Source organism: Pteropus alecto, unplaced genomic scaffold (genome assembly GCF_000325575.1).
Source record: "Pteropus alecto unplaced genomic scaffold, ASM32557v1 scaffold30, whole genome shotgun sequence".
NCBI lineage: Eukaryota > Metazoa > Chordata > Mammalia > Chiroptera > Pteropodidae > Pteropus > Pteropus alecto.
Window position 1 is genome coordinate 4,265,636 of NW_006429782.1, and position 20,192 is coordinate 4,285,827.

At 43.7% G+C, this 20,192-nt stretch overlaps 1 protein-coding gene across 1 annotated transcript in view; it reads left to right on the forward strand.

Moving 5' to 3' along the window:
- ADGRE1 (adhesion G protein-coupled receptor E1) overlaps positions 1-20,192 on the forward strand; it is a 58,925-nt gene that overhangs the window by 2,941 nt on the left and 35,792 nt on the right. The window contains exons 3-8 of the mRNA XM_006904154.1: positions 4,652-4,798; positions 6,576-6,731; positions 6,852-6,971; positions 9,282-9,428; positions 13,090-13,239; positions 15,543-15,631. Of these exons, the coding sequence (XP_006904216.1) occupies positions 4,652-4,798; positions 6,576-6,731; positions 6,852-6,971; positions 9,282-9,428; positions 13,090-13,239; positions 15,543-15,631 (809 nt within the window). The remainder of the gene's footprint in view (positions 1-4,651; positions 4,799-6,575; positions 6,732-6,851; positions 6,972-9,281; positions 9,429-13,089; positions 13,240-15,542; positions 15,632-20,192) is intronic.

Here is a 20,192-nt window from a genome sequence, read left to right on the forward strand (position 1 = left end):
GGAAAGAGAGAACTCAGCTGGCTGCTTGTTGTTTTCATTTGTTCCCCTCCTCCCTTTCTTCCACCTCCTCCCCTCCTCCTCTTCCTCTTCTCTCTCATTTCTTCCTCCTTTTTCTCCTCCTTAGAGAAACAAATTCTATGGTTCTTATTGGCTGGGCTGCCGCTGGGCCAAAGCTGGTAGCCAGTTAGGGGGCATAGCTAGGAAAATGACCAAGTGCCCTGGACTCCCTCCTGGTGTTCATCCATTCTACAACTTTACATCTACAAAAGAGTCATGACAGTTACCTTGAAGTAGGGTGGCCAACTGTTGTGGCTTGCCCCAGACCAGTGGGGATGGGTGGTTTTCTGGGACGCTGAACTTTGAGTGCTGAAACCAGGAAGGTCCTAGGAAAACTAGAATGACCTGGTCACATTACCTTGAAGCATTATCATAGGGACTGCAGAAAATGCATGAAAAGGGCCTATGAAATGGAAGTTTTAATTATATTTTAAAAAGTCTCTTTGCCTCTCTGAATCTTGTTTTCTACTTAGGTCAATTAAGTGACCATCTGTTAACTCGTTTTGCTCATGATTGAGCATCACGGGTATGATTCAGATGGACTGTTGAAGTGGCCTCTTTCCTGGTTTCCTAGCTCCTTGCCCTTCCAGCAGCCGCCAGAGGGCGCCTGTGAGCACCCGAGTCAGGTCCAGTCCCTCCTCTGCCCACAGCCCTCCGGGGCTCCCACCTCCCTTGGGGTAAAAGCCCAAGTCCTCACCACAGCCCAAAGGACCCTGGATGACCTGCCCCATCCCCTCCCTGCCCTCACCCCTCCCTCTCTGCCCCTCACTCACTCTGTTCCAGCCACACAGGCTTCCTTGTTCCTTCGACACACCAGGCATGGTCCTGCCTCAGGGCCTTTGCACATGGCACATGCTGTGCCTTCTGCCTGGAATGCTCTTGCCCTACATACATACATGGCTCCTTCCCTCATCTTTTTATGTTTCAGCTCATGTGTCATCTTCTCAGCGACTACCCTATTTTTGACATCATGTTCCTTACCCCCAGCTCTCTAGGCTATCAGCTCAGTGAAGGTGGGGAATTTTGTGTCTTGTCCTACTTCTGAATTCACCATGCCTAGAAGAGTCCTGGAATACAGTAGGTGTTTATATAGTCAGTGTTTTCTAGAACCAATAGGATGGCTATATCTGTCATCTACATCTACATCTATCTATCATCTATCTGTCTGTCTGTCTGTCTGTCTATCATCTATCTATCTATCTATCTATCTATCTATCTATCTATCTATCTATCTATCTACTATTTCTCATCTACCATCTATCTATGTATATTCATATAGAAAGATTTATTATAAGAAATTGGTTTATATGATTATGGAGGATGGCAAGTCTCAAGACCTGCAGGGTGAGGTACAAATGTCCTGAGACTGGAAAGAATCTGAGGAACTGAGCATGGCTGTTGGGACAGGGCAGGAAATGAGGTTGGCAGGTGCCCAGTCACAGGGAAGTGGGTGGTGATTCTGGTTTGGAGTGGACTTGAGCTATGGGAAATTGAGCTAGACGAAGGAAGTACTGGGAAGTTCAGAATTGGGAGACCGCAAGTAGTAATATGCCGGAAGTCTGCAAAGCGAAATGTTGCCTTTGTAGATGAAAGAGGAAGCCGGAAATGGAAGGAAGATACAATCTGAGGGCAGGGAAGGGAATTAAACAAGACATTCATAAGAGGCAAAAAGCCTGAATCTTCAAGACTCTAATCATGACAATTCATCTCATGTTTTTAAGGCACTTTTCACAAAGAGCTTTCCCATGATACTCCATCCTACCAATTGATGTTGGCAATGTCATTAACTCCTCTTTTTCTCCTTCGCTATCCAATCCATTAGCAAATAGTCTTCGTGTTATATTCAGAATACATCCAGAATTTCATGCTTTCCACTGCGCCCACCTGGGTAGTATCCACCATTATCACTCGCGTGGACCAGTGCAGATGCTTCCCCGCTTGTCATTCTGCCTCTGGCCCCCTGCAATTTATCTTTCCCACCAGAAGGACTATGTTAAAACTTAAGCCATGCTCTGTCTCTCCTTTGCTCTAAACTCTCCAATGGCTCCCATGTCTCTCTGATAAAAAGCGGAAATCTTACAATGGTCTAGCAGGTCCTACATAGTCTGGTCGTATTACCTCCTCTGACCCTTCCCTCATCCACTCTGCTCTAACCACTCCAGCCTGCAATCACTAGGCATCATCTTCAGAGACTTTGCACTTGCTGTTTCCTCTGCCTTAAATAGACTCAAGTCTTTCTTCACATGTGACCTTCTCAGTGAGGTCTTTGTGATTGAACAATGACTATGCACCAGGCACTATTCTATGCCCTTAGGACACAGCAGTAAGTAAGATAGACACAACACGCTGTTTCTGGGAGCTCACAGTCCACTAAGGCAGCAGACTTGAAACAACTGATTGCAAAAATTTTTCCATAGAATTTTCTTAGAAATTGCCTGAAAATCTATTCTCTTTCCATTCAGACCTACATCTCCTAGTGTAGCAGTAGTGAAAGTCATGCACTTAGGGGTTCGACTCGGGTAAGTCACGTAACCTCTCTGAGCCTGTTTTCCACATCCGTACAATGGGGATGGTATCAGTTTCCTACTGCTGCTGTAACAAATGACCACAAATGTTGTGGCTTACATCAACAAAAACATTATCTTTCAGTTCTGGAGGTCACAAGTCTGAAATGGGTCCCATTGGGCTGAAATCAAGGTGTCGGCAGGGCTGGTTTCTTTCTAGACGTTCTGGGGAGAATCTATTTTCTTGCGTTTTCCAGCTTCTAGAGGTCAGCTGTATTCCTTGGCTCATGTCTCCCTTCCTCCATCTTCACATCAATGCAATGGCTGGTCAAGTCTTTCTTGCATTACATTACTTTGACTCTGCCTTACCTGGCTTCATCTTTCACTTATAAAGACCCTTTTAATTACATTGGTTCCTCCTGGAAAATCCTGGATGGCCTCTCCATCTCAAGATCAGCTGATTAACAATCGTAATTCTATTTGAAAACCTGAATTCCCCCTTTCCATATAACATATTCACATGATCCAGGGATTGAGCTGTGGTCATCTTTGGAGGAGCTGTTATTCTATTGAACATAGGAATTGTAATATCCAATGAGTGTCTTCCTTAGCACCTGGGAGCTTGCTTCTACCTGTGGCTTTGTCCTCCTGGAGCTCACGGTGGGGTGGAGGAGATGATCACTGAAGAGCTAATCACATAAATAATTGAGCAGTTATAATTGTGATAAGTGTCACAAAGGAGCACAGGAAGCTATGAGGAAGTCAAGGAAGGCTTCTTGGAGGAAGCGACATTTAAGCAAGACCTGAAGAATGAATGAGTAGGAGCTGGCCAGGTAAAGCAGAGACAAAGAGAGCAGCACATGCAAGGCCCTGTGGTGAGAAGGCTAGAAATGGAGACTGAAATGAGATGAGGCTTAAAGATGTGGTTGGGTCTGGTCATGGGGCTTTTTGGGTCATGCTCAGTAATTCAGACGTTAACTCTGAGTGCAACAGGGCAGGTTATGTGAAGGAATGGGGGCAGATGGTCAAATTTGCATTTAAAGATGTTTGCAGGGCATAACGGGTATATACGAATGTACAATCCAGAGGAAGATCTGTATCAAGCATAACTGGAGGTGGAGAGAAGTATGTAGATGTCAAATGATATTTTGGAAAGAGAATCAATGTGGCCGGAACTCATTGGCTGTGAGGGTGAGGGCTAAACAGGTAAACTGAGGTACAGAGAGGTGAAACCACCAGTCGCAGGGCTGGATCGGCTAGGATGTATCTCAAGTTCCTCCCCATACCTGCTGAATCAACATCTGATTTTCTGAGCTCCCCTGGGGATCCCAGGCGAGGCAGAGGTGACTGGTTTGGAGACTTCCCTTGGAGCAGTAAGGGCCTGGGTGAGCGCGTCTCAGGGTTCCAGGGCCCACGGATCACCTGAGAGTCTTGTTAACATGCAGTTTCTGATCCAGTAGATCTGGCGCAGGGCCCGAGAGCTTGCATTTCCATTCAACTTCCTGCCGATGCCGCTGGCCCAGGGCCTGAACTTTGAGGAGGACGGCTTTAGGGTCTGCGAGGTCCTCGATGAGCACCTTTGGTGGCAGTGTCAGTGTTCGAGGACTGCTACAACAAATTAAACAGAACAGAGGTTTATCCTCCCATAGCTGTGGGGGCCAGAGGTCTAAAGTCAAGGTGCTTTCTCTAAAGGCTCTCGGGGAGAATCTCTTCTGTGCCCCTTCCAGTTTTTAGCGTTGCCGGCAATCCTTGGTGTTCCTTTGCTTGTAGATGCATCACTGCAATCTCTGCCTCCATCGTCACATGGTCTCTGCCTATGTCTCGGTACCTCTCCTCCTTTTCTTATAAGGACACCAGTCATATCAAACTAAGGGACCACCTTACTCCAGTGTGACCTCCTCTTAACTTACATCATAATGTCATCTACACTGTTTCTAAATAAGGTCACATTCTCAGGGTTTAGGACTTCGACATATCTTTGTGGGGGACGAAATTCAAGCCCCAACAATCACCTTCGCCCTCCCACACTGGCTTTCTTTGCGGCCCCACTTTGGCACTCTGACCCCAGCCCTTCCTTCTGTGTTGCCTAGGTGTGAATGAGTGCAGTGACAGCACCACATGCCCAGCTTACGCCACCTGCACCGACACTGCGGAAAGTTACTACTGCACTTGCAAACGAGGCTTCCTGTCCAGCAGCGGACTGAACCAGTTCACAGGCCCAGGCGTGGAATGCAATGGTGAGTTCACACCCCCTCAACATCCTTCGGCATTTGGTAGAAAATCATGTGGAAGCTGGTAGATGTAGGTACTTTGTCTTTTTACCCAAACACAATTCCCTCTTCCCCCTCCTTCCCTCCCCCTACCTTCCTTTCCCTTCCCCCACCTTCCTTTCTCTCTCTCTCTCTCTTTCTTTCTCTGAAAAGAATTTTGAGGGCAGAGGCTGAAACTAATAATTCTTCTAGATTCCCCTTGGAATTGATTGTCACTTGACTGAATGTTGTCTAATGACATGATGCCATTTCAAGTGGAGGATGCTTTTGTCCCTGTTCAAGGACAAACTACAAGAAAAACAGAAGTAGTACCTTCAATAAACAACTGTTTTTGGCAAGCCTGCTACTTCTGAGACTGTACCAGTATTAACCTACTGGCCTGAATCACAGAGCATGCCCCTTCCTTCTTCCCTCTCTCCCTCCCTCTCTTTATTTCCTTCCTTTCTTTCCACCATGAAATTCTGGTCACTGAAATTTCCAATGATTAGACACTAGCATCCAATGAAAATAAAAATAAAAATCATGCTATTTGTCAATATCCAGAAACAGGTTGTGGGCTGGATTTGACTGTGTGGCTATAGTTTGCTGAATAAGATAACTCATTCTTATCATTGTAATTCCCAGGGAGCCCCAAACATCCTTCTTTGGGCTATAGTTCATGGGTTATTCAGTGAACTCGGTAGTGCTGTTGGGCCCTGGATTTTAAATTTGGGGGTGAAATTAACATTCCCTATATATAAAATGATGGATTCTGTCCACTCTATGTCTTTGATTCCCAGTACAGTTCCCGATACATTATGAGTATTCCATAGATATTTGTCGAATGAAGGAATATGTTACCTTATTCTTTATGTCAACTCCAGATTTAATCGACTTGTTATTGACTTGGGTTATTTCTAATATTTGGCAACTTCAGAGCTGGAATGAACAACCTCATGATCTTATCTTCGTGTACAGTGGCAACTCCAAGTTTCTCTTTAAGAGAGGTGCAGTTTGCTGGGAGAGAGCTATAGAAGACTTGTCTTGAAGTTTTATTTGTGCGACAAGCACATAGCAAGTGTTTATTTAGGCTGGCTTGACAGAACAGGGTTGAAGGAGACTTGGTGAGGGCCACCCATGGCACTACAACTGCACAATTCTATGGGTGCCTTAAGGAGTAAATTCCTAGAGATGGCTTTGCAAGATGTTCTTTACTGGGTAATAAACCACCTGCAAACTTAGTGCATGAAACAACAACAACCATTTATTTTTTCTCATGAACACATCTACAATTTGGGCTGAGTATGATGAGGATGGCTTGTTTCTGTTCCACACAATGTCAGTTGAGTTGCCACTTTGAAGAGGGCCCACTCACAAGGCTGGCAAGCTGGTGCTGGCTGTTGTCTGGCTGTTCTACCAGGGATCTGGGCTGGAGGTCTTAGTTCTTCTCCAGTGGGCTGTTTTGTCATGGCTGGTTGGGCTTTCTCACAGTATGGTGGCTAAGTTCTAAAAATGAGCATCTCAAGAGAACAAGGTGGAAGTGCATGACATTTTTACAACATAGCATGTTTATGACCTTGTGTCACTTCCACTATAGTCACAAACATGCTTAGATTCAAGGGGAGGGCATAGACCCAGCTTGGTGAAAGGGGCACCAAATTCACCTTGAATGAAGGGCATATGGAATGTTACAACCAACTTTGGAAAATACTATCTTTTATACAAGATGAGACAAATTTGTAACTCTGACTCTTTCTCTGTCCAGATATAGATGAATGTTCTCTAAACTCCTCACAATGTGGCCCTAACTCAGTCTGCAAAAACATGCCGGGAAGATACAAGTGCAGCTGCTTGCCTGGCTTTTCTTCTCCCACTGGTAATAACTGGAGCCCGGGCAAGCCAGGTCATTTCTCTTGTACAGGTAATACTCACAGGTTCCGCGTGGGTCTTTGGTGGACAGCTACCATTGAGCTGGGCACATGTATTTCTAACCTTAGACAGACAGTCTTACATATGTTCACTCTCCTCCATTGCTCCTCAGACATTGATGAATGCCTCAACAGTAGGCTCTGCCCAGAGCATTCTGAGTGTGTCAGCTCTTTGGGAGGCAGCCATTGCCAGTGTCAAGATGGATTTGTCTTCATCAACTCCCTTTGTAAAGGTATGGGGCCCCTGTTCTTTATTTATGTACTTGATGAAGAATCACTTCATTTGATGATCTTATGAGGTAGGGATGATGAGCCTCATTTTAGAAATGAGAAAATTGAAGATCAGAGAGATGAAGTCACTTGCTCAAGGACACACGCTATTAAAGTGGAAGAACTGGGATTTGAATTCCTGTTGAGAGCCTATTACTTGAGAGTGCGGTGGTCTCTGTCTCTAGAGTGATCTTTTCCCCAGGGGACGTAGGCCATGCCCAGAAACATTTTTGGTGGTCACAACTGGCGGTGGTGGTGGGGTTATGTGTGCTACTGTCATCTAGTGGTTAGAGGCCAGAGATGCTGCTAAATACCCTACAATGCACAGAACAGTCTCTCCACAATAAAACAAATTTTGTCTGAAGGTGGGGCAAAGGTGTGATGGCCACATAATAAGAAGCTATCTTCATATAGAAGAACAATGCAGGCAACTCCATAGAACAGAAAATAATTTATGGTAGTGTAATTTACTTACAGGAAGATTGGGTCGGAGCAGAACAGATAACCCAGCAGCTTGCAGATACCAGACCCTTGTTACAGTACTTTTTAATAGCATAGCTTGAATACTAATGATTGACAAGACAAAGGGACAGAGAATACAGCAGCACCTCCTTGTCTTGTGATCAGTGATTGCTTATAATTGATACTATTAGCAGTTCAATATTTATCTCAGTTGTCATGCCATTCTGGCTGTTACTAACAAAAATATTTGTGGCTACATTTTAAGGACACGGAAGGTTCATGAATTAGAAGGCTTTGATATGCTTGATAAGCACAGTGAGGTTTTTCACAGCATGGAAATTAAAAAATGAAACGAAATCTAGGACATGAAATAGAGTTGGTTTTGTTCACATCTACATCTATATGAAAATGATCCCATCCCACATGTCAGTAGTTCTAAGGCAGAGAAACTCTGTCCTGGGGACACCCAAACCTTGAATTTTCTCTGAAAAGGTATTTGAATTAAGACCTGAGAGTTACCCTTGACCCTCCCACTCCTTCCCTATCAAGTCAGTCATCATACCTTGGGGAATCAACCTGCTAAATAGATCTCGAATCTCTCCATTCTTTTCCGTCTTCACGATTGTTGCATTGGCCTCTCTCTTTCTTCAGTCTTGCCCTATTGAATCCATCCTCCACACTGCAGCCAGAATATTCTCACCAAGAGACAGGACTCCATCTTCCTGAGTCTGGTACAGCTCTGTATTCTCCACATTTATTTATAGAAGATGACTTCATTAAGCAAAGCGTGGAGTGATCAAACCTCATCATATCCCCTTGGTTTGGAGTCAGAGATACTTAAAGTCATCTCTGTTTTTTTTAAATCCAGGGGTCCCCAATCCCTGGGCTGCAGACTGGTACCGGTCTGTGGCCTGTTAGGAACTGGGCCGCACAGCAGGAAGTGAGCAGTGGGCAAGCGAGCGAAGCTTCGTCTGTATCTGCAGCTGCTCCCCAGTACTAGCATCACCGCCTCAGCTCCACCTCAGATCATCAGGCATTAGATTCTCAGAGGAGGGCCAAAAGGTTGGGGACCGCTGCTTTAATCCATTTGCAGCAGTTAGCCAATGTCAGTGGCTAAAAACAACCACCATTTATTTAACTCTCAATTCCATGCCTTGGCAGTCGAGAGTGGGCTCTGCTGGTCAGTCCTTCAAGTCTCAACTGGGCTTGTTTGTGAGTCTGCGGTCAGCTTGGGGTCCACTTTGCTGATGTTGGCCAGGCTGTCTCATGTATCTGGGGATAATCCATTTCTCTTCCACTTTGTCTTTCATTTATTAGGACAGGCTAGGGCTTGTTCACATGCAGAAGTCCCAAGAATGCGCAGAAACAAACAAGCCTCTAGAGGTTTAAGTTTAGAACTGAAGCCATATCACTTCCACTGCATTCTTTTGGCCAATGCGAGTCATAGGGACAACTATGATTCAAGTGGTGGGGAAACAACTCTAAATCTTAGAGTGAGAGAGTCATGTTACATTACACAACCCACATCCCAAGGTGTAGATACAGGGAGGAGTAAAAGATCAGGAACATTTCTGCAATCTATGATCGTTGTTTTGAAACTACCATCCTTTTGCTTACACACTGCTGTCCAGAATTTATTCTCTTGAGCATGCCTCACTGAGTGGGAGATGAGGAAGGAGGGGAGAACAGTGGTATTGGGGAGCATCAGCACTGCGTATGCCCCAAGAGCATGTAGAGTGGATCTCCTGTTCTCAGTTTCTGTCTTCAGTTCCTCATGGGCCTTGATCCTGGTTTTCATCTCCACTTACCAGATGTGGATGAATGTGCCAATCCCAGAGCTTGCCCGGAGAACACGACTTGCCATAACAGTCTTGGAAGCTATTCTTGTGTCTGCAACCCAGGATTTGAATCCAGCACTGGAAACATAAGTTTCCATGGCCCTGGAGGGACATGTAAAGGTAGGTGAAGGGGTCTGTTGGGGACTCAGGTCCATGTCTGTCTGCAAAGACAGCAGTGGTGAGGGAGTAGTCAGGGTGAACCCAAGCTGAGTTCAAAGCCTTTATTGGCAAAGCTGAAGCCAATCATCATTCTTTCATTCACTCATTCAACAAATACTTCCTGAGCACCTACCATGCATGAGGCACTTGGATATTAGGCCCTTAGGGACAGTGGATATAGTGGTGAAAGACACAGGCAAAAACATTTGTTCTCCTATAACTTTTCATCTAGCATGGAGGGACACAGATAACAAACAAAATAAATGCATGAACATGTTGTGTGTCAGGAACAGCTAAAAGAGATGAAGACAAATAAGGCAGGAAAGACAGATAGAGTGCTTGGGGTGGGGTTCTAATTTTAATGGAAGAAAGGCCATGCTCAGAAGTTGGTATTTGAGAAAAGGTTTGACAGAAGTGGGAGAGTGAGATATTGAGTATCTGGGGAGGGGTGTTCCTGGAGGCAGGTCCTCAGCCAAGGCGCTAAGCTCCCCCATGTGTGACCCCTTTCAGTCTTCCCAACAACCTGGTGGTGTCGGTTACATTTTATACCCATTTTAGAGATTAGGAAACAGAGCCTCCATTGTGGTAGAATCACTCTCCCAAAGTCAAATAGACAGGATGTAGGAAAGGCAGGTTCTGGACTGTGCATGGGTGTGACTTCACACCCCATACTCCCAAGTGGTGTGTTACCTTGAAGTCAGGCTGCAACCTCTGGCCACTAAGAGTGGGCATGGATTCTCCAAATTCATCACCATATTTCCACACTCCAAGACTCAAGAAAGCCTGTGAAGCTGTCATCTAAACATTCCAGAGTCAGGCAGAACCTGGATTTTTTTAAAAATTAAGTTTATTGGGGTAACATTGCTTAACACAATTATATAATTTTCAGGTGTACATTATAATTTGACATCTGTATATTCTATTGTGTGTTTACCACCCAAAGTCCAGTTTCCTTCAACTACCATATATTTGATCCCCTTTACCCACTTCGCGTTCCCCCTACTCCATGTATTTGACCTCCTTTACCCAGTCTGCCTCTCCCCTCCTCCCCGACCCCCTACCATCTGGCAACCACTAACTAGTCTATAGTCCGTGTCCATGAGTCTCTGTTTGATTGTCCTGTTCGTTTGTTGCTTTTAGGTTTATATCCCACATATAAGTGATATCATGTGATTTCAGCTTTTTCTGTCTGGCTTATTTCACTTAGCATGATTATCTCAAGGTCCATCCATGTTGTTGCAAATGGCAGTATTTCATCTTTTCTTATGGTCAAGTAATATTCCATTGTATATATGTACCACAGCTTCTTTATCTGATCATCTATTGTAGGACACTTTGGTTGCTTCTATGTCCTGGCCACTGTGAATAATGCTGCTATGAACATCAGTGTGCAAATATCTTTTTGGATATGGGTTTTCAAGTCTTTGGGGTAAATACCCAGCAGAGGGATTGCTGGATCATATGGTAGATCAATTCTTAGTTTTTTGAGGAACCTCCATACTGTTTTCCACAGTGGCTGTACCAATTTGCAGTCCCACCAGCAGTGTATGAGGGTTCCTTGTTCTCCGCATCTTCTCCAACATTTGTTATTACTTGTCTTGCTGATTATAGCTATTCTAACAGGTGTGGGATGGTATCTCATTGTGGTTTTGATTTGAATTTTCCTAATTGCTAGTGATGTTGAGCATTTGTATTTGTTGGCCATTTGTATTTCCTTTAGGGAGAAGTGTCTGTCCAAGTCCACTTCCCATTTTTCGATTGGATCTTTTTTTTTATTGTTGTTGTTGTTATTGAGTCGTATGAGTTCTTTGGATATTAGGCCCTTATCAGAAACATTGCTTGCAAATATATTTTTCCATTCAGGTGGTTATCTCTTTACTTTGTTGATGATTTCTTTTGCTGAAGCTTTTTAGTTTGATGTAGTCCTATTCATTTATTTTAGCTTTTACTTCCCTTGTCTTTGAGGTCAAATCCATAAAAACCTCTTTAAGTCCAAGGTCCTTGAGTTTCATTTCTATGTTTTCTTCTATGCATTTTATTGTTTCAGGTCTTATATTCAGGTCCTTAATCTATTTTAGTTGATTTTGGTGTGTGGTGAAAGACAACAGTCTAGTTTCATTCTTTTGCAGGTGGCTTTCCAGTTTTCCCAGCACCATTTATTGAAGAGGCTTTCCTTTCTTCACTGTTCGTTTTCGGCTTTTTTTTTTTTTTGGTCAAAAATTATTTGCCCATATAAATATGGGTTTTCTTGTGGACTCTTGATTCTGTTCCACTGGTCCATGTGTCTGTTTTTCTGCCAATACCATGCTGTTTTGATTACTGTCATTTTGTAGTAAAATTTGAAGTTGGGCAGAGTGATGCCTCCCGCCTCAGAACCTGGATTTAAATCATCATTGTGCCTTTCATGAGCTATGTGATGCTGCATAATTCTGAAGCCTCAGTTTCCTCCTTTGAAAAATGGGGATAATATGAAGATGCATCTCACAGGGCTGCTCTGAGCACTCATTGAGCAGATGCATGTAAAGTCTACCTTGGTGCCTGGCTCAAAGAAGCTCAACATGTTGATTTTTAATTTTAGTTAATGAATCTTTACATAATGCTTGCTGTGCTACAGATTCTGAGTACTTTACAGATATTACCTTGTTGAATCCCCTGAACAACTTTATTGGGTGGATTCTGTTATTATTCCCATTTGACAAATGAGGAAATTGAGGCACACAGATAAATTCTCTTGTCCAATGTGTTATTTCAAGCTGCCGTAATGCAACATCATAGACAGGGGCTTAAACAATAGATGTTTACTTCTCACAGTTCTGAAGGCTGAAGGCTGAGATTGGGGTGCCAGCATGTTTGGGTTATGATGAGGGCCCCTTCCTGGCTTTCAGATAAACACTTTTTTGCTATGTCCTCACAGAGCATGGAGAGAGAGAGAGCTCTTCTTGTGTGTCTCTCTTCCAAGGGCACTAATCCCATTATGAGAGCCCCACCCTAATTACCTCATGTCCAAATACCATTTCATTGGGGGTTAGGGTTTTAATATATGAATTTGGGGGGAGAAAATTCAGTCCATAGTGTCCACTAATGCACAGCTTATAAGGGACAGAGCCAAGCTTTGAACCTAAGATGCCCATGCTCTCCAGCCCTTTACTCTGATGCTACCCAGCTGCTGTCATCATTAGTGATGTAGTGGCTCCTTGGAGGACAATTGAGATTCACCAGAGAAAGAAGGGAGTGAGTGAGTTTGAGGTTACGGGAACACAGGTGAGAGAATGAGCATTCACAAACCTATAGGCAATCAGTGAGTCTAAATCACAAGTTACAAAGTGATTAGAAGCAAAAGATGAGGTAGGCAAGCTTAGCTTGGAGCAGACTCTCAGGGCCCCACATGTTCTAATGAGGAGTTTGGGTTCTAACCTGAGAAGCGGGCAGGGAACCTCGTCAGAAGGGTTGCGTGGGTCGTAAACATGCCTCTTGGTGCTTCCTTTACACAGTGATAAAAGTGTGTAAGAAGTTGAGACAGGGGCCGGGGCACCCAATGGCTTTTGTCACTGGTGGGGCCGTATACTGTTGCTGCAGCCTCAGCATCCTTCATCCTTTTGACTTAGACTATTTTTCTGCTTAGATGTGGATGAATGTTCCAGAAACTTGACTCTTTGTGGTCCTAATTCCGTCTGCACGAACATCCCGGGAGAATATCGTTGCTCCTGCCTGCCCGGGTTCATTTCACCTGATTTTTGGAGCCCCAAGCAACCAGAGGCTTTCAAATGTACAGGTAATTCTCCCAGCCATGTGAAGGATGTCGAATGACCCTGAAATATAGTGGCTTCTAACAACAACGCTTTGTTCCCGCTCATGATTTTATGGGTTGACCACAGGGTTTTCTGGAGCTCTGGTGTGGTGGGCAGGTCTGCAATGACCTCACTTACATGGCCAGTAGTTGGTGCTGGTCTCTGGCTGGGAGCTAGGTGGCCTCCAGCTTTCACCGGGGGGGGGGGCTTTCTGCATGGCTGCTTAGGCTTCCTCATAGCAAGGCATCTGGTCTACAAGAAGAAAAGTTATAAGAGGAAAAGGCAGAAATGTCAGTCTTCATTAGGCTTGGGCTTGAGAGTCCCAGAACATTGCTTCTACCACATCCTATTGATCATAGTCACAGGGCCAGCCTAGGTTCAGAGTAAGAAGAAATAAACTCTCAGTCTTCGGGAGTCAGGAGTGGGGAGGCGAAGTGAAAGGGAGGTGGGGGGTGTGGTAGGGGGTAAGGAGGGGCATAGAGGAAGGAGAAGGGGGTGATGGAGGCCGTCCTTGGAGTATCTACGACACTGCAGAACACATTTTCTGTTCCTCAGCCCCCAGGGGGAAATTCATGCTTCTTTTCATTGGAAATGTTCCATTTCTTCTTATTGATCTTCACCAGCTGCTGACATTGTTAGAAGCAGAATGATAGAGTGATAAAGTTGAAGGGGACCTTAGAGAGATTAATACAGTTCTAAGGGCTCCTAGGAACCTACTCAGAATCTTTATCAAGGGCAAGAAAACAAAACCATGGACTTCCACCCCTCTTCCAGTCAAATCATCACTTCTTTTATTTGTCTTACCTTTTCAGGTTTCATTTCATGTGAAGGAAGGTTTCCTCAGCAAAAAAGTTTTGAAAACCATGTACCTAGTTTAGCTTCATAAGCAAAATGTAAATTCCATCTGTGCTATTTCTGACAAGAGCTCACCTAGTTGATGCTTAAATCTGTCTGGGAGTGAGGAGCTCACTCCTTGGTTAGAGATGTTTTCTGTGACACCAAGAGAAAAACCACTTCTCATATCTTCCAACCACAGGCCATTTTCATGTCTTTTGATGAACTGATTTGATGACTCCAAATTAGTCTACATTCATATCACAAAGACTTCTCACCCCAACTCACCATGGTGATGCCCAATGCAGTGTATTATATACCTGCATAAGTGATTAGATAATGTTGCCTATTTATTTCTCTTGTTCTGTGAGTTGACACAGAAATATGAAAGGTTTTGTTTTTACCTTCCTCCTAATTATTTTTTCCAGGATGTCTGATTCCATATATTCTCTGTGTCCCAGGAACCTTCAGGGGAGAGACAACCCTGTAATGACTCAGTGACCTGACATCAACCTGTATTTGTTAGGCCAGGGTTTCTCAACCTTTGCCATATTGATATTTTGGGATGGATAGTTCTTTGTTGTGGGGGGCTGTCCTGGTAGTGTCTTTGGCCTCCACTCACTTGTTGCCAGTAGCACCTCCCTCCTCTGGTCATGACAACCAAAAATGTCTCCAGACATTGTACAATGTCCCCTGGGAGGCAAATCACTCTCAAGTGAGAACCACTAGCTTAACATAATAGAAATTTCTTACTCTCATAATAATCCAATATGGATGTCTTTGGCCAATGGGGAGCTTTCCTCCACAAGGTGATATAGAGGTCCAGTTTTTTCACATCTCTTGGTTTTTCTATCCCTTAGGACCTTGCAGTCCCTGGCCTAGCCAGTGGTGGAGGGAGAGAGAAAGCATGCCCACTTCTTGACCGCCTTGGCCCAGAAGTGACAAATGTCATACCCTTTCACATTCCATAAGTGAAGACTGATCACATGGCCCCATCTAGATACAGAGGGCTCTGAGAAATGTAGACTCTGGTTGAGCTGCCACTATTTGAGCGACGACTTTATGTTTCAGAAGAGGAAGCATGACTTTTGTTGGATTGTTGGCTAGCTCTACTTCATGTCCATTCTCTACTCCATAGATATTGATGAGTGCCTGGATATGTGTCTTTTCAATGCGACATGTACCAACATCCCTGGGAGCTACTTTTATAACTGCCAACCAGGATTTGCACTAAGCAATAGGCAGCTGACCCCTAAATAATACCTTGTTTAGCTTTGTTTGCTTTGAAGCTTTATAAAACATCTCAGAGTCCCTGATGTTGTAGTGGGTATTTCTACCCTTGTATATTATGGCAAGGGATGAATTTTAAGCAGCGAGTAAAGACATCAGGCTTGCTTTTAATCATATTGTGCTGTGGTTAAGTTTGATTTGGTTGCTTTTGTTTTCTTCCTAGCGGTTCCTTTCAAGTGTAAAGAAGACATGATACCCAACAATGAACAGGTCCAGCGGTGCCAAGTGGGTGCAGCATTGGGGTCTGAATATGTAAGTATTTTTGAGGTTTCTAGCTCTTGAGGTTTTCCTAGAAGCCACTTAAGTAGATGTTATTTGCATCTTTAACAAAGGCAAAAATAAGAGTGGCCTAAACCAGACAGCAGTTTACTTCTCTCTTTGAGTGTAAGCTGCTGAGAGCTGATATGATGCTTTGCCATCATTGACACTGGATTCTCTCATTGTGCTTCAGAACGGCTGCTGCAGCCCCTGCCGTCATGGCTGCATTCCAGCTGGTGGGCAAGGGAGAAAGGGAAGTGAAAGGCACTGTCCTTCCCTTTAAGAGTATAACCCAGTATCACTTCGCTTATACCTTGTTGGCCAGAATTTAGTTACATTGTCACACCCAGCTACAAGAAAAGCTGAGAAGGGAGGACATTCACCTCTTTAAAACTTGGGGATTCTCTTACTAAAAGAAGAAAGGATGTTGAGGTCTCACTACCAGTGCAGGTGTTGGTGCTGCATGTGTGTGATATGGGACGGGTGACATGCAGCTCCCAGGTCAGGTGAAGAAGAACATAGAGATCCCGATTCTCTGATGAAGCTGTCACAGTGAATCAGGTCTCCGTGAGCACCTTCAAGAATTGATGTCGCTATTTGAAATCTGAGTTGACAAATTAGCTTTGGAATTCCCATGTACTTTGGACCACTGTTGTTGTTTTTTAAATCGTGGTGAAATAAACATAAAAAAACCTCACCATTTTAGCCATTGTAAAGTGTATAGTTGTTAGGCAAAATAATTCTTGGTACTTAACGTGACCCATGCCATCTAACAAAACAAGCTGACCACCAATGCACTCCAAGAGCGGTGGGCCCATATCACCTGAAAGGAATGTTCTTGCCTAGATAAGAGGGCCTATTAAGTTGTTTCCTGCTTTGGATTATACAGCATTTAACAAGCACATGCCACATGGCTACAAGCCATCTGCATTAGCCTGTGGCACTTGGCTATAAGCCACCTGCTTAGCAAGCACTGGCTATAAGCACCTGTGTTGTTGCGGGCTGTATGTATCAAACCTTTCTGGTGCCGAGATCTAGCATCTTGCTGCTGCCCACAGACGCTGCTTCTGTCTATAAGTTACCTTAATAAACTCTTGATAACCTTCTGGAGTTGTCAGCCTCTTTCAGTCTCTTGGCACCAGGAAATTTTTGCAACAATGGTGAGCCAGCCTGGAGACCTGGAAAATGGGAAAGGAGAAAGAAACTTCCTGGGGTATACCCTGGGTATAACCTCTATGTGGGGAGGGGTAGCCCCTATGTTTGGTGCTTGTGGCCCACAGCATGGGTACAGGGACCCCTGAAAATGCAGGCTGGTTGGGAGCATCTGCTTGCTGAGTGTCATCTGCTTTATTGCGGTAAGGTAGGGCTCTATACAAGAGACTTTAACAATCAGAGAATACCCCCTGGCTGAATTGCTAGATATTGTGGCTAAATTTCAACAAAAGCTGTGAGAAAGCCTTTCAACTTGAATGGTGAGGCTTTGGGACACAGGGGCTGATAGGATCTCTTTCTGCCATCCTGAAGGAGAAAAAACGAATAAGCGCACTATTCACCTGGTCCTGAGGCATCATCTACATGGCTGGCCCCAAGGAAATCATTATTTAATGGTCTGGAAAATAATGGGATGCTGGGAGCCTGGCCAGATGAGGGAGATCTACCAGGACCTGCCAGCTCCTGGAAGTCCGTAGAGGAAGTTCAAGTTTTGTTGCTGGAAGTAGGCATGAGACAGGCTATCTGTACCGAGGTGTTTCAGGAGCCCACAAAGCTGTGTTTTCTGCTGGTGGGAGAAAACCGCCTTTTGCAGGCAGCCCCCCAAAGTGGTATAGCCCGTTAATTTCCCTTTTAAGTCCGATAATCAGAGCAGATGTCTGATGTGGGAGAATCCATGGCAGTTTTAGGCGATACTGAGCAGCGCTGAAATTGGGGCTGCCTAGTACTAAAAAGGAGACTCAAGGGGCCTGCACCCCAAAGAGTAAATCTAATCACGAGGGGCTCATATGTGTCACCCCTAAAAGAGATGGCATGATGTAGTAACCAGTAGAACCCCGTAGGAAGGACAGACGACCTGAAGCAGTTCTAGTGGGACAATAAAAAGTTACGCCAGGACCAGCAACTCCAGCCTCTCCCTCTGGCCCCTCTGGTCACTGCCAAAGACAAGAGGGAGCCCTGGTCCCAGTCCACCATTGAATTTGCCATCTGGGTGCCCTCTGTTTCCTGAGACTAAGGGTGGGGCCAACATCACCCACAAATAGGAGCGATGGGGGTAACTACAGGCCTCACATAGAAATCACAATATGTTGGTCCCCCGCTGCCCTTATAGATAGAGGTGCAGAGTAAACCCTCATACATGGCAACCCTGAAAAATTTTGAGGAACTTGGGCTGCCATGAATGAGTGTGGGGGCAAAGGCAGTTCAAATAAAAGTTTTATTATCCATCCAGATAGGGTGCACTCCTGTTCAGTGTTCGTTTCCCCAATTCAGGAAAATATTTTGGGAATAGCTGGTCTCTTGGGAAAGACATTACAGACAATGAGTGGAGGAATTTCATCTCCAAGTGCAGGCAGTGAAGTCCACCTTGAGAGGCAAGGCACACTGGGAACCTGTCAACCTCTTTCTTTGGTCTCTGGGCTTTGGGAAATTTTGACAATGATTCAGGAACATTAGTATTCTCACAATGGTGTGTAACCACCACCTCTATCCCCCAAACATTCTCATAGTCCCCAAGAGAAGCCCTGTATACATTGATTTACTGCCCATTCCTCCCCCAGCCCCTAGCCCCTGGTAAATACTAATCTACTTTATATCTCCATAGATATGGCTGTTCTGGACATTTTATTTCAATGAAATCACACACTGTGTGGCCTTCTGTGTCTGGCTTCTTTCACTGAGCTTCGAGTGTTCAGAGTTGTAGCGAGTGTCACGTCACTCCTTTTCATGGCCAAGCAATGTTCCGTTAGACACTGATTTTTTTTTTCACAAATTTCCCCATCTTTTTACCCCACTATAGTTTTGCTTTTATGTTTATGTTTACTTTTTTTATTCATGGAAGAGAAAGGTGTTGTGGTTCCAATTTTAATGAAATCATGATTTTTTAAAACTTAATTTTTATATTTTTATTTTTTTTCAATTCTAGTTGATATAAAATATTATATTAATTTCAGGTGTACAACAATGATTACACATTTATATAACTTACAAAGTGATTATCCTGATTAATCCAGTACTCATCTAACACCACGCATAGTCATTACACTACTACCAACTACATTCCCCAGGCTCTACTCTACATCCCCACGACTATTTTCTTAATTTTCTTAATGCCTCTTAATCCTCTCCCTTCTGACAATCATCAAAATGCTCTCCATATCTATGACCTTGTTTCTATTGTTTTATTTTTCCTGTTCTCTAGATTCATCATGTGCCATTTGTCTTTCTCTGTCTGACTTACTCCCCTCAGCATGATACCCTCTAAGTCCATCCATGTTGTTGCAGCTGGCGAGATTTCATTCTTTTTATGGTTGAGTAAATTCTTGCACATATGTACTGTCTCTTCTTTATCCATTCATCCATTGATGAACACTCAGGTTGCCTTCACCTTGGCTACTGTAAATAATGCTGAAATGAACATATGGATTCACATGTCCCTTCAAAGTAGTGTTTTGGGTTTCTTCAAATAAACACCTAGAAGTGGGATTACTAGATCTTTCTTTGTCTCTTGTTATAGCCTTTGTTTTAAAGTCTATTTTGTCTTGTATAAGTATTGCTACCCCAGCTTTTTTTTTTGTTTGCTTCCATTTTCATGAAACACCTCTTAAAAAATCCCTTTACTTTCAGTCTCTGTGTATCTTTTGATCTAAAGTGAGTCTCTCTTTTTTTTCTTGTCTTTTTTTAAAAAAAATATTTTTTTATGGTTACATTGGTTAACGAAATTCAGTAAGTTTCAGCTGTACATTTTAACACTGTATGTCCACCTCTCATAGTTAAATTTCTTTCTGTCACCACATATTTGACCCCCTTTTACCCCATCGACCTCTTCCCTCCTCTCTTCCCTCTTCCCTCTGGTAACCACTAGTCTATTGTCCATGTCCGTGATATGAAGGAGAAATAAAGACCTTTCCAGACATACAACAATGGTTGCATAATTTTTTGAGGTTCTTTCCAGCTCTAACAATTCATCACCCATATAGCACACTCATATAATTATTTCAATAATCTATTCATTATATCCTGCTTGCCTTTGCTTGCTGTAATACTTTTAGATAATAATTGCACAGAATTAATAGAAACCAGAGAAATTGTTCAGATTTTTTTTTTAACACAGGGATTGAGCAATATGCTTATGTACATAATTACCCTTTTTTTTTCTTCTTTGTAGTCTAAGAGGGCATATTAAAAAGCTGGCAGTGATTTTTTTTCCCCTCCTGTTGGCTCAAGAAACTGGCTAATGCAGTTTTATGTTAATTCGAAGACTTCCGAAATAGCACAGCAGCTAAAAGAAAGAGAAGCACTCCGTTATAAAAAGTGCTTTTTAATCACCTCTCCAAATTTGAGTGTC